General features: G+C 37.3%; 2 protein-coding genes across 3 annotated transcripts in view; both read left to right on the top strand.

Moving 5' to 3' along the window:
- The window catches only part of col7a1l (collagen type VII alpha 1-like), a 112,197-nt gene extending 108,635 nt beyond the window's left edge, over positions 1 to 3,562 (top strand). Inside the window, exons 107-109 of the mRNA XM_053508693.1 lie at positions 1,589 to 1,654; positions 2,402 to 2,575; positions 2,712 to 3,562. Coding sequence (XP_053364668.1) covers positions 1,589 to 1,654; positions 2,402 to 2,575; positions 2,712 to 2,725 — 254 coding nt within the window. The 3' untranslated portion in view covers positions 2,726 to 3,562. The remainder of the gene's footprint in view (positions 1 to 1,588; positions 1,655 to 2,401; positions 2,576 to 2,711) is intronic.
- A 197-nt stretch (positions 3,563 to 3,759) lies between these two features.
- ucn3l (urocortin 3, like) lies at positions 3,760 to 11,684 on the top strand. Of its 2 annotated transcripts, none has more exons than XM_053509046.1 (2): positions 3,760 to 3,832; positions 11,032 to 11,684. In XM_053509046.1, exons 1-2 carry the CDS (start codon positions 3,830 to 3,832, stop codon positions 11,446 to 11,448), a joined length of 420 nt encoding a protein of 139 aa, XP_053365021.1. In that variant the 5' UTR covers positions 3,760 to 3,829; the 3' UTR covers positions 11,449 to 11,684. The 2 variants fall into 2 exon arrangements, with proteins under 2 accessions (XP_053365021.1, XP_053365022.1); XM_053509047.1 differs by lacking the exon at positions 3,760 to 3,832 and adding an exon at positions 10,564 to 10,683.
- Positions 11,685 to 13,130: the final 1,446 nt, after the last annotated feature.

Raw genomic sequence — 13,130 nt, 5'->3', positions numbered from 1 at the left:
AATAAGGAGTCCTATCGTGTTCCTGGCACATTAACTATAAGATGAAGTGCCCTATAGTGTTATCTACATGTTAGAAATAAGATGCAGTGCTCTATGATCTTCACTACATGTAGAAGAATGAGATTATGTGGGCTATAGTGTGCCTTACATGTGAGAAAATGAGACATATCCTGAATTTTAGAAAAAATATCTCCACTGCATTTAAAAATAGGCCTAATCAAATTATGTGCTTTATTGTCTTCCCACATAGGAGAAAGTGAGATGACAGATAAAAAAAAAATATTGTGTTTATTTCTTTCTTTCTTTTTGTCATGGATGCTAAGATTTTTATCAGTTTTCAACACAGAGAAGGTGACTAAACAGGTAACATAAACCTGTTACCTAAACAGGTAATTCCATGTATGTAGAAGAGTATCTGCTATAAAGAAATTGTGTTTTTTCTGATTTGAACACAGTGATGTTACAATTGATGTCACACACTTCCACTATGACCTCAGTCTCCTTAAAAACCAGCAAAGGGAAAGTTGAAAAAGATCAAAGAAATTTAGCGGTTTTCTCCTTCATGTTAAATTCACCACAGAGACTAAATATAGTTTTGACAGTACATTTACAGGAGCTTTAAGTCTAGGCTAATCATCCAGAAAATGTTCATGCTGTGCTCTTCCATTAATGTCCCAGGGAAACAGGAAGCAGTGATAGAGCGTGAACGAGAAGTTTCTGCATGGATCAGTGAATAAACAGCCCTCAGGACTGGCAGTGGCAAATCAGCCTTAAACTAACATGCTGGCTTTCATTAAGACAGGACTTAGCAGTGTTTTATCTCTGTGCTGTTAAGTAATGCTATTTAGGATATTCAGCTTAAAAGGCAAAATCATAAATGAAATCAAAATTTGTTAAAAGAGTAAGAATATATACAGTACCAGTCAATAGTTTGGACTCACTTTTTTTGATTAGTGATTTATTTTCTACATTTTAGAGCAGCACTGATCTCCCTGGACAACAATCAGATCACTTCTTCAGCCACTGCCCACAATCTTGGGATAACTTCGGACAATCAACTGTCATTTTCCCCATACTTTATCAACTTTACTCGCTATGGTCGATTTCTTCTTTACAACAATTCGACCATTTCTTTCTTCACAGGCTTGTTCAGTCCCTTGATATTTCAAAACTGGACTACTGCAGCTTACACCTAGCAGGCCTGCCTCTGTCCATCATTTGTCCACACTGCTCTGCAGTCCCACCATCTCTCAGGGATCGAGGAAGACTATTTTCTGTTCTGGCACCTAGGTGGTGGAATAAACCTCCTCTAGAGTGTCTGGCAATCTTTAAAAGACGACTTAAGAAACATATCTTGGGTTTAAAATTAAAACAACCATTGAATTATAAGTGGTGTCCGAGTTTTGTCAGTGTAAAATGTCACATACACACACATACTCACTAGCATTTAAGATGCTGGCCTTTCCAATATTAGACTGTAAAAAGGCCACTGCTAATGTTTAAATCTTGAGTTGAGTAAATAGAACCATCAGCTGTACCAACTGCACATATGATTAATATATTGATGATCAATATTTTTACCTTACAGAAGCTGAAAACCAAAAGTGGATGCAGACTCAGAGAGATCGAAGACATGCCCTCAAGGTGGCACCAGGTATTTAAAATAATGGGTATAATATCAATCCATTAGGTCAGGTGAAGGCCTTCTAGTAAATAGGTTTCTTAAAAACACAGTGATAAACTGATTGTAAACATACTACATGTGAGTGGTGTATATGATTGTGGTGTACAGTATATGATTGTGGTGTGTATGATTGTGGTGTGTATGATTGTGGTGTATATGATTGTGGGCAGTAAATTTACCACCTAAAAAATCCCATAGGCTTAGCATTGATGGATTCTACCACAAAGCAAAAACTTTGATGAAATATTAAATTTATCACATTTGAAGAGGCTTGTAAGCTGTGTCGGAACACGCCCCACTAGAAAGTAAAAGTTTTACCCTTGGGGCGCAAGAGGTGCCCAAATTTGCCCCATTGACATATAATGGTGAAGGTACCCTCCACTGAAACAGGAAGTGCTCACAGCATTTCCCGCTAAAGTAACTTCCATAGAAACTTTGAAACTAAACCTAATTGTCATAGAGACATGGGGGTGTGGGCTCATTTTATTCAGGGAACCAATAAGTCTCTCCGGATCTGTGAGCACCTCCATGGACTCTTTAGAGCAGCTCCATGGACTGTCATTATTAAAGGTCCAGATGCCTGAGTTTTGCCACAGCAAGCACCACTCACATTTTCTTTAGAAAATGTATTTGTCTACAGTCGTCTATTGATTATTTTTTAACTTTTTAGTACAAAATAGGTCAAATGACACAATGTATTGTTGCCCTCCTGTGCAGATTCATGTCTTGAGCCGATGTCCGAGGGCCACTGCTCAGAATACGTGTTGCTCTGGTACTTTCACCCGAGCTCTGGAGCATGTCGGCCCTTCGTCTACAGCGGCTGTGGAGGAAACGGAAACCGATTCAGCACGAAGCACGACTGTCAGACTTACTGCAGCCCGGGGCGGAGGGGTAACGCATCACCCCCCAAATAATACACTAATACAGAGCAATCAGAATATCAAACACTGTATGCAGATTTACTGCAGTATCACTCTGCCTTGTTAAAACGTGTGTGTGTGTGTGTGTGTGTGTCTCATTTACTCAGATCCTCGGTCCTGATGACAGCACCTGCTGATGGGCCACAACTATAGGAGCCATTTAATCCCATGATTAATGATGTCATTTTGTATATTGTGTTACTTTCATGACTTGTTAGTTATTATTTTGTTTTTAAAGTGTGAATTTATGGTCACTGCTGTACATGATTAGTTTTTCTATAGTTGAAAGTTTTTTGAATGTATTTAACTTCTCATTTGTGAACACTGTACATCATATCTGCTTATTAAGAGCCATATTTTATTGCACTGTGGCATCAGGATGCAATTACTCCCTCTGCTATGTGATCATAGAAGTCCTTATCTAAATGTTTACTGCACATTTTCAATACATTTATACGTGTTTTAAATCACACAGCCATGATTATTAACACGTTCTGGTCATTTTGCACTAAACACTTTAGTGTTTTTTTTTAATGATTTCACTTCAGCTAGTTCTTTTTTCAATTTCTAAGCATATTAAAATGGCTTCACAGAGACATTGTTGAAAAGTTATGATGCTCAGTGTGCGTGTGCTTGTGTGTGTGTGCATGCATGGGTGTGTATATATACGTGTTTGAGTGTAAATGCGTGGGTTTACATCGTGACCTCTCACGCCTGTGTATAAACTCTGCCATATTGGCTTTGCTTCAACTCAATTTGTTGAGTCGTGTCTGGAGAGAGTCTCCTGGGGCCCAGACAGAGAATCCTCAGAGAACTGGACATTTTTAGTCTGTGTGTGTGTGTGTGCAAGTTCCAATGGACTATGGATATCCCACCCATCAATGTCCTACCAATTTCTCTCATTAGTTTATACACTTTTCTAGCCTGAGGTTCTTCTGTGAGGTATAAAGCACACATTTTGAATTCCATCCTAACTTTTAACCTTCATTTATAATATATGAATATTTTACAGTGTTTTCTTTGTTTCTTGTCTCGTGTGTGTTTTGTTAATGCAGTGTGGGCCAGCACTCCAGATGAAGGCACAACAAGACGAGAAAGTCTCCAAGTGTTTTAGGTGATTCCCAAAGCTAAACATGGCCATGAGAGGGAGAGAGAGAGAGAGAGAGAGAGAGTACAGGGAAATCGAGAGACAGAAAGCAAGGGAGAGAGACAGAGACATGTAGAGATGGTGAGAGATACATATACAAACAGCCAAAACACAGTACCGGTGCTGATATGTATGTTGTACATATAATACAGAAAATGTGTGTGTAAAAGAAGCTACTTCTGAAGGTTATGTGACGTGGAAGTGACCAATTCGCTTCCCTAAAAAATTCAAGTTGCTAACTTTATCAGTTTTGGAGAGATGATTTTATATGAGCCCCAACATTTTTCAGCATTACATTGTCTCGCTTCAAACAGTAATTATTTAAAATGCTAATTATTCATATTTCTTTATCAGTATTGAAACTAAAATTAATGTAAGCTTCTACAGTATGACCTGTAAAAACCTTTGCTTAAATTAAAGCACTCTGTGTACAATAAGGGGTTCGCCAAAAAAAATCTGTAGTGTCTGTAACCACGTCCAATTCATGTTGCAATATCTTCACAACTTTGCATTTTAGAATAATACACTTTTTCAGGTTTATGTCTTTTCATGTGAAATCTAAACAGGCCAAGTGTAATCTGATTGACAGTTAAGATCGTTGAAAGATTTGAATTCAAAAAAGGTTCCGGACACTAAAACATAAAAGGCCATGAAACTGTATTTAGCAAATTTGTTTCTTTTTATCTGACACAAATATTAAATGTGTTTGCGTATTTACAAAAAAAACAAAGCATGGATCAGGAGATAAAGAGAGTTACGTGTTATAAAGAAAAATGGTGTTATATGATCAGATCTAAAAAATCACTTTCACCCAGGTGAGACACTTTTTAGCACAGATACCATGTTTTGGCTAAAATAGAAAGAGAGGGGTGGACAGAAAGAGGAATCAAGAAATAGATGAAGAGGGTGAGAGGGAAAGATATCAGCCAAGCTCCCTATCTGCTCCAGGGGGCGCTGTATCCTATACTGACCTCAACTTCCTAACTGGAATATGTAAAAAAAAAAAAAAAAGCTGTAAGCTACATGTAACAAATAACCAAATCTTAATCCTATAGTATGGAATTTGTTTGCTAACTAGAATAAAACATTTGTCAAATTCCTGCAACAAAGTGACAAATCCGCATAATATTTGCCATTTGGGCTTGAGTCAGAGCACACACTCCTATGTTTTAGTACAACACTTACGTTTAACGAGTCTGATGAAAGACCTGGACCTTAGAACTCAATCGGCCGTGCGCATTGTGGATCACATTTTGGTCAGGGTCTGAGTAGGATACACTGCAGATTTAATGCGGTGAATCATACACATATACATAAACTTATTTCAATTTAGAGACTAGTTCATCTACTAGCATGTATTTGGAACGCGTATGGACTTAAAGAGTGTGATCACACACCGTGGAGCTACTGTATATGAGATATAATTTTTTTTTTTTTTCTTGTATTGTGTAAATCTTTTTGATTTTAAAATCATCAGCGCCCCCACTAGTAATATTTGGTGAAGTTTTTGATGAGTGAGATAACTCACTCAGGAAGGGTCTCAATATAGAACTGCTTTATAATCTTTAGATCACTCTTAACCTCCTGGCAGAGGTGTCCACTCACTAGTTGACAATATATATTTTTTCACACCGTTAATCTTTTTTGAATGCTGCAATACAACCACAAATTGTCAGTTTAAGCCCTCAAAATACTGAAGTAAAGAGTTTCCTTGGTAAGCGTGCAGATGGTAGGCATTTTATATACAGAGTCGCCCAAAAGAGGCAAAAAGTTTTATACTGGACACACTGTCACACTGTCTTATCAGTGCTTTCCATTCAAGCCTGCTGTCTCCTGGTCACTGCTGTGCAGGTGTGAATGTGTAACATCAGTTCCTTTGTAACTGCGATGCGAGCAAAAGCGGACACCCTGCTTGTGATCTGGAGCAGCACACAGTAATTTGTGATTCGTTTTTTGGGGTTTGAGGGTGAGCTTCAACAGAAGATTTACATAAACACAATTTGGAGCGATACTCTAACGAGACACAGATTTCTCACTACGAGCCTGAGAGTAAACAGCAGAGTACAGAACAGAAACAATCACAGACTGAGAAAAAGTTCAAAAGTCAACCATCAGCTGAAAAATTGATGTCGATGTTAAAGCATCCTCCCTATAGTCCTAATCTCGCTGCGTTTGACTTTCACCTGTTTGGTCCCCTGAAAGCAGCCCTACAAGGACGGAGATTGACTTCTGATGAAGAAGTGGAGGAAATGAAGGTTGGTTGTGCCTTTGTCAGTGGATTTTTATAAATTTTCATTTCTCAGTTGCTCCACAACACTTTGATATTTCTAATTAAGTAATAAGACATCGGTGTTGTTTGTGATGTGCCTGCCACGTTTCCTGGTTAAAAAGTCCTTCACAAACTTGAGACAGCTTCCCGATCCAGCCATCAGAAGGATTTAAAAAGTGTTAATTCACCCTTTTATGGGAACCTTTACATTGTGTGTATGTATGAAAACGTGTCTTGTGTGTAGACACCACACATCTTAATGAGAGAGCTGTAGAGTTGTGAACTGTTTGACCGTAGAGTGACCGTACAGGGACCACCATGCCCATGGGTGATCATTAAAACAGCCTTTTGACCTAACGAGTCTTCTTTTGGATGTGCTTTAATTACAAAACCCCTTAATTGCTGTTCATGCTGATGGACTACAAAGCAAATAGACCTTAGAGGTTCTAAACGATTAAACTGCGCTTAACAAGTGCTTTTTATATACTATTCCTAATTTCTGTCATTAAATGTGAAGCATTTATTGGTTTTTAATGATTGAAAGTAAAATAATCTAAATTTGAATGAGGACATGATTCGATACTAGGAATGTGAAAATGTATTGGAATTTCAAAATATCGGGACACATTAATGACACAGTGGTTATGACGTATTGTGGTCGTCAGTTACTTTTTAGTTTTTGCTGAATGATAATAGAACAGAAGTGAATAGACATCCATGGACGTCCATACACAGGGTTTTTCCTCTTTTACTCGGCAGAGGCGCAATCGCTTTTTTTATTTACAATAACAGTCTCGCCTGTTTAATTCAATGATTTATTTGAAATTTTATTTGTATGGCGCTTTAAGCAGTTGTCATTGTTGCAAAGCAGCTTTAGAGAAACAAAAGAAAATTATGGGAATGTGTATTAAATGTGAAAAATCTGTATGAATCAAATTGTCCCTGATGAGCGAGCCAAAGGCAACGGGGCTGAGGGTAAAACTCCCTGAGATAGCAATAGCAAGAAATGTTGAGAGGAATCAGACTCAGAAAGGAACCCATCCTCATCTGGGTGATAATGGATGGCAGGAATTGATCTGCATCATACTGTATGTTAGGAGGCTGGAAGTTCAGTATAACAGGAGATGTGTTTAAGTTAATATGGAGTCCAGTTTGTGATTAAAGGCTCAGATAGACTGTACGAGTGACTGCAGTCACGAATCCTCTTCATGGTAAAGTGGAAACGTCCCCAGTCACCACACGCATCCCAAACAGACCACACAAGTCATCCATGTGACGAGATCTTCAACCAGAAGCAGGCCACCAGGATGAGTCAGACAGGTCCCGAGGGATCACTCAGGAATTGCATGGACCCTTTATGTACAGTCGTGTGAAAAAGTCCTCTTCTTGATTTTTTTTTTTTTTTGCATGTTTGTCACACTTTAATGTTTCAGATAATTAAACAAATTTAAACATTAGTCAAAGATAATAAAAGAAAACACATCATGTAGTTTTTAAATGAAGATTTTTTTTATTATTAAGGGAAAACAAAATCCAAAAACTACATAGCCCTGTGTGAAAAAATGTTTAAACCCCTCCCTCCCAGATCAAAACCACTGCTGAGCAAAAAGAACATAAAGGATCATCTCAGTTTTGCCAGAAAACATTTTGATGATCGGCAAGACTTTTGGGAAAAAACTCTGTGGACTGATGGAACAATAGTTGAACTTTTTGGAAGATGTGTGTCCCATTATGTGGGCATAAAAGTAATACCGCATTTCAGAAAAAGAACAGTGGTGGTGGTGGTAGTGTAATGGTCTGGGTCTGTTTTGCTGCATCAGGACCTGAAAGATTTACTGTGATAATTGAAACCATGAATTCTGCTGTGTACCAAAATATCCTGAAAAAAATGTCTGGCCATCTGTTTGGCTAAAGTTAAACAAAATGAAGATTTTGGAGTCAAAGTCCTGACCTGAATCCAATTGAGATGCTGTGGCATGACCTTAAAAAGTCGGTTCATGGTCGAAAACCCACCAGTGGGGCTGAATTACAACAATTCTGCAAAGATGAGTGGACCAAAACTCCTCCACAGCGCTGTAACAGACTCATTGAAAGTTTCTCAAAAACACTTGATTGCAGTTGTTGCTGCTAAGGGTGGCACAACCAGTTATTAGGTTTAGGGGGCAAACACTTTTTTACACAGGGCTATGTAGTTTTGGATTTTGTTTTCCCCTTAATACTAAAAATCTTTATTTAAAAACTGCATGATGTGTTTACTTGTGTTATCTTTGACTAATATTTAAATTTGTTTGATGATCTGAAACATTAAAGTGTGACAAACATGCAAAAAAATAAGAAATCAGTAAGGGGGCAAACACTTTTTCACATCACTGTATATCCTGATCAGCCATAATATTAACGCATTAACATTGATTTTCAACTATACACAAGTAAAACAAGGCTTACCCTTGCACCCGAAGCTCATCCAGCAAACTTACCCTTTGTCAAAAACCATGTTTCCATCATAGACCCCGGCTCTGTTTACTAAATGGACATCAGTCTGCTTCCTATTTTTAATGAAGAAGGAAAGGTTAGCAAACTTGTTTTTGACGTTGTTACTGATGTGTTAAATTAATTTCCCAAACTAAAATGTCACCATGCTCACGGTATCGGTTAGTGACTCATGTAGGCTGTAAAAAGATGGAGACTGTTGCTTCAGGAAAGCTGATAATGTTTAAAAAAAAATATAATAAAGTTATAAAAATAAATTAATTAAATAAAGTTTTTACATGCTTTCAAGCCAAAGAGTTTATTCTTTTAATACTTAATGTAATACATCTTAGCTAGTACTTGTTTTTTTTAATGGGGAAATAATAATAATGATGTTTTATATATATATATATATATATATATATATTTATTGTTAAATCCCTGTTAACATTATATTTTGTTGTTTTACAGTCAGAGTAGTTTAGGTTAATCTTGTCTCTTTCAGCTGCTTTTTTTTTGCACTTGATTCTCTTCTGATTCAAAATATTTTACTTCACTGACCTGAGACACTTCACACATCTTTCACATTCAGTGGATTTTTCATGTTTGTGTGTTTTATGTTTTTATTAGTATATCGTTTTTGCTTCTGAATCCCCTATTTTATCATATAGCGCATTTTATTTTATTTTTATACAATTTCTGAAAGGATTTCTATCATGTGATTTTAATTTTCATCACATATCCCTTATCACGTGTTCAATTTGATGCCAAAGCATTGTTAAATGCACATATTCACATATTTCTTACTCACGTGGAAAAATATACACTGCCTGGCAAAAAAGACATGCTTTCTAAGATTTAATTCAGTCAACTTTAGCTTTGTTAACAGCACACAATGTAGTGGCCAGTTCATGATTGATTCCTTATGCTTCCAAAACCACTGGAGTTTCTTTGCCATCAGGGACGAAAACTTCCATAAATGTAATAATCTGGTCATTCAGTACATTCAGGTGGTCAGCAGACTTCATTTTATTGCCACATAACGTTGCTGAGTCTAGACCTGAGCAACTGAAGCAACTCCAGATCATAACACTGTCTATAGAGGCTTGTACAGTGGACACTATGCATGATGGTGCATCACTTCATGAGCTTCCCTTCTTACCCTGACACGCCCATCACTCTGGAATAGACTCAATCTGGACTCATCAGATCACATGACCTTCTTCCATTGCTCCATTCATTATGCTCTTTAACAAAGCCAAGCCTTTTTATCTTCTGATGAGTCTCACTAACAAGTGATTTTCTTATGGACACACAGCTGTTTAGTCCAAATCCAATGCTTCTGTTTTTTACTGTTAATTTTTGACCATGCAACTTCATCAAGTGTTTAAGTGATTTCCATTCATGATTGTTTTTTGACCACATTTCTTCTACGAAGTTGACGGCTCAACAATATCCTTCCAGGCTTTCGTAATGTGTTGAAGTGTTCTTAATCCAGATACAGTCATTGTACATGCAGCCCAATAATCTGAACCTCCTGAAATGGCAATGGAGATTTTTGCCCATGCAGTGTATGATGGAGTGACATGTCCATATATATATATACATACATATATATATATATATATATATATATATATATATATATATATATATATATATTTGAGCATGTTATCAAAAGCATTGCACAGAATTAAGACTGTAAATTAAAAATAAAAACAATCCTATGAATAAAGTTTAATTAATATATAAAATTAAAATAGGTAGATAGGTAAATAGATAGATAGATAGATAGATAGATAGATAGATAGATAGATACCTCAGACTTGATTATGTGACTAAGCAAGAAGGGGGAAATAGTAAAACTCCATTAACTCCGTCATTACGTCATGAACTGTGCACATTCCTGGACACCGCGCTTGAATATTTACAGCAATTTGGGACGTGTGTGACGTTACTGCTGGTGTAATCGGGCTGTGCTAAATAATGGCACCCCGCCGCGTGCACTCTCCGTCCGTGCGCCATCTGCTTTAGTGTTGAGCGGAGGGAGCGCGCGCTGCGCATTAACCAAAAGGAACTTTGTGCTGCGCGCGACACTGACTTTAGCGCCTTCAGATCTTTCTTCTGTTCTTCTTGTTTTTGTTTTATTCTTCAGCTGATCAGATTTTGGAGGCTTATCAAACCGCAGAAGCAGGTACATTTATAATAATGATGATTTTATTAGTAACTAGTTTGCCGTGTCTCTATTTAACTTCAGGACAGACAGACAGAAGGATGTGTTGTAGTTTGCCTCTACCAGACTGTACATAATTAAAGTGGTGCATTATAAAGTTTGTTAGCAGTAGTTTATGGTTTGAAATCCTCAGTTAAGATTGTTTTTGTCTTTAGTGACATGATGGTAAAGCGGAGCAGTTTATTGTTTTAATGTATTTTTGTATATCATACGATTTTGTCTTTATGGTCGTGGTCAGGTTTGTGGATGAATCTCCAGTGTTGTATAGCATCATTTCCTGATCGACACGTGTGTGTTTGTGCCCGACAGGAGAGCAGAAGGAAGATGCAGCCGCTAAGGACGCTCCTCCTCGTACTGGCCGTGCTCTGCACTCCGGTCTCCAGCCTCTGCCTGCGCGACGCCTACGACTCGGGTTTGCTCTGCGACGACGGCGAGCTGGACAGGGAGCGCGTCGTGAACGCGCCCGAGGACGAGTCGCGGTCGGAGGAGTCCCGGGAGCGGCGGACTTTACCCGGCTCCAGCTACAAGTTTCTGAGCCACACCCTGCTCAGGAGCAAGCTGTACGGCCACGGCGCGAGGAGTGACCGGCGCAGCAGGGTGACCCTGTCCCTGGACGTGCCCACCAACCTGATGAACGCGCTCTTCGACATCGCCAGAGCCAAAAGCCTGCGCGCCAAAGCTGCGCACAACGCGCGCCTCATGGCGCAAATCGGCAGGAAGAGGTGAACCTCCTGCGCGCTCCACGGCCTTTTTACTTATTCATTTACTTATCGGTTTGTTTGTTTGTTTATTTATTTATTTATTACCTGTGTGTGTGTGTGTTAATTAACATTATTTTGTGGCCTCACGTATTAGCAATAAGCACAGCACGGACATGTCGAGTGAGTGTATAAATCTGATCCGAGGACATTCTGGAACGCTTTACGTGGCTCTTCGTGAATAAATTATTTTTTAAAACATCACCAGAATCTCTATATGGTTTGTATATATAAATATGTTGTCTGTGTCTCCCTTAATAAGACGATAAAGATAACTGATCTGTTCTTGTGTAGGAATACAGTGCAGCAAAACAGTATTTACAAGGAATAAATAAATAAATAAATACTAATAATAATCCAGATGGTTTTTTTAATATATATATATATATATATATATATATATATATATATATATATATATGTTTAACTTCCTTAATTATATAGATAAAGCAACATTCTTGACATTCCTATACAGAAGCTGGTATTAAAGAGTTTACAAAGTTCCAGTGTCTATCTAGAACTAGATAAAGATAAATGAACAGAGAGAGAGAGAGAGAGCACAAACGTTTTTGAGTTGATTTACATTGAATATTTTCTTAAATAAAACATCTATCACTGTAAACATATGCATGAAAGGGTTAATGTTTGTAAACAAAGTGACCAGGTGATGGCACAAGTCTCACACACTCACCTAAATACTTCATTGATAAAAAAACCCAGTAATGTATAATTATATATATATATATATATATATATATATATATATATATATATATATATATATATATATGTCGTGCTATTATATGTATACTGTTTTTATCAATGAAATGATGAAATTGTATATATATATATATATATATATATATATATATATATATATATATATATATATATATATATATATTATTTCATTGATAAAAACAGTATACATATAATATATAACATTAACCCTTTCATGCATATATATATATGCACATACTAAAACCTGTTACTGTGCTGGTGCCACAAGTGCACATCCTTTCTTGCCAACAGTACAGGGAAACCTGGATATAATTTTATGATGTTATATTGAAGTTTTTTAGGAATTGAAAAATAAAGTGTATTAATCAGCCTTAATTAGAAAATATGGTTCACTGGTGCACTTTTAAGTAGATTAATACTTTATAGGTACTCACCACATGCACTTTTCACAGGTAAAAAATGGACAGTTTGAGAGCAATAACAAGACTTTCACTCATTTTGGGCAAATTACTGTTACCAGACGGACAAGGTTGTCTATAATAAAACTTATTAAAATTATGATATGTTCTTCAGTTAGAAGCTTTGAACTAGCATTGGTTTTGCTGCATTCGTGAGCTGTGATGCATTTCAACATTAAAAAAAAAATAAGCAGAGAGTTGAGAGAGAATTGAGAGACATGAGATGGACATGTACTGTTCCCACACAATGCCCAAACCCCAGCCACTGGATGCACTGCCGGTCCTAAGCATGGATAAAATGGCGAGTTTCATCAGGAAGGACATCTGGTATGAAAACCTGTGCCAAGTTGTGTGCAGATTAAATGGTCCGCTATATTATGGTGACCCTTCAATAGGAGGAGGTCATAACCTGAAAATGGTGCAATTCTGAGCATGAGCGAATAAAAGTTTT

Source organism: Clarias gariepinus, chromosome 12 (assembly GCF_024256425.1).
Source record: "Clarias gariepinus isolate MV-2021 ecotype Netherlands chromosome 12, CGAR_prim_01v2, whole genome shotgun sequence".
Taxonomy (NCBI): Eukaryota; Metazoa; Chordata; class Actinopteri; order Siluriformes; family Clariidae; genus Clarias; species Clarias gariepinus.
Note: the sequence above shows the minus strand (reverse complement) of the source record. Positions and strands in the feature narration are given on the sequence as shown.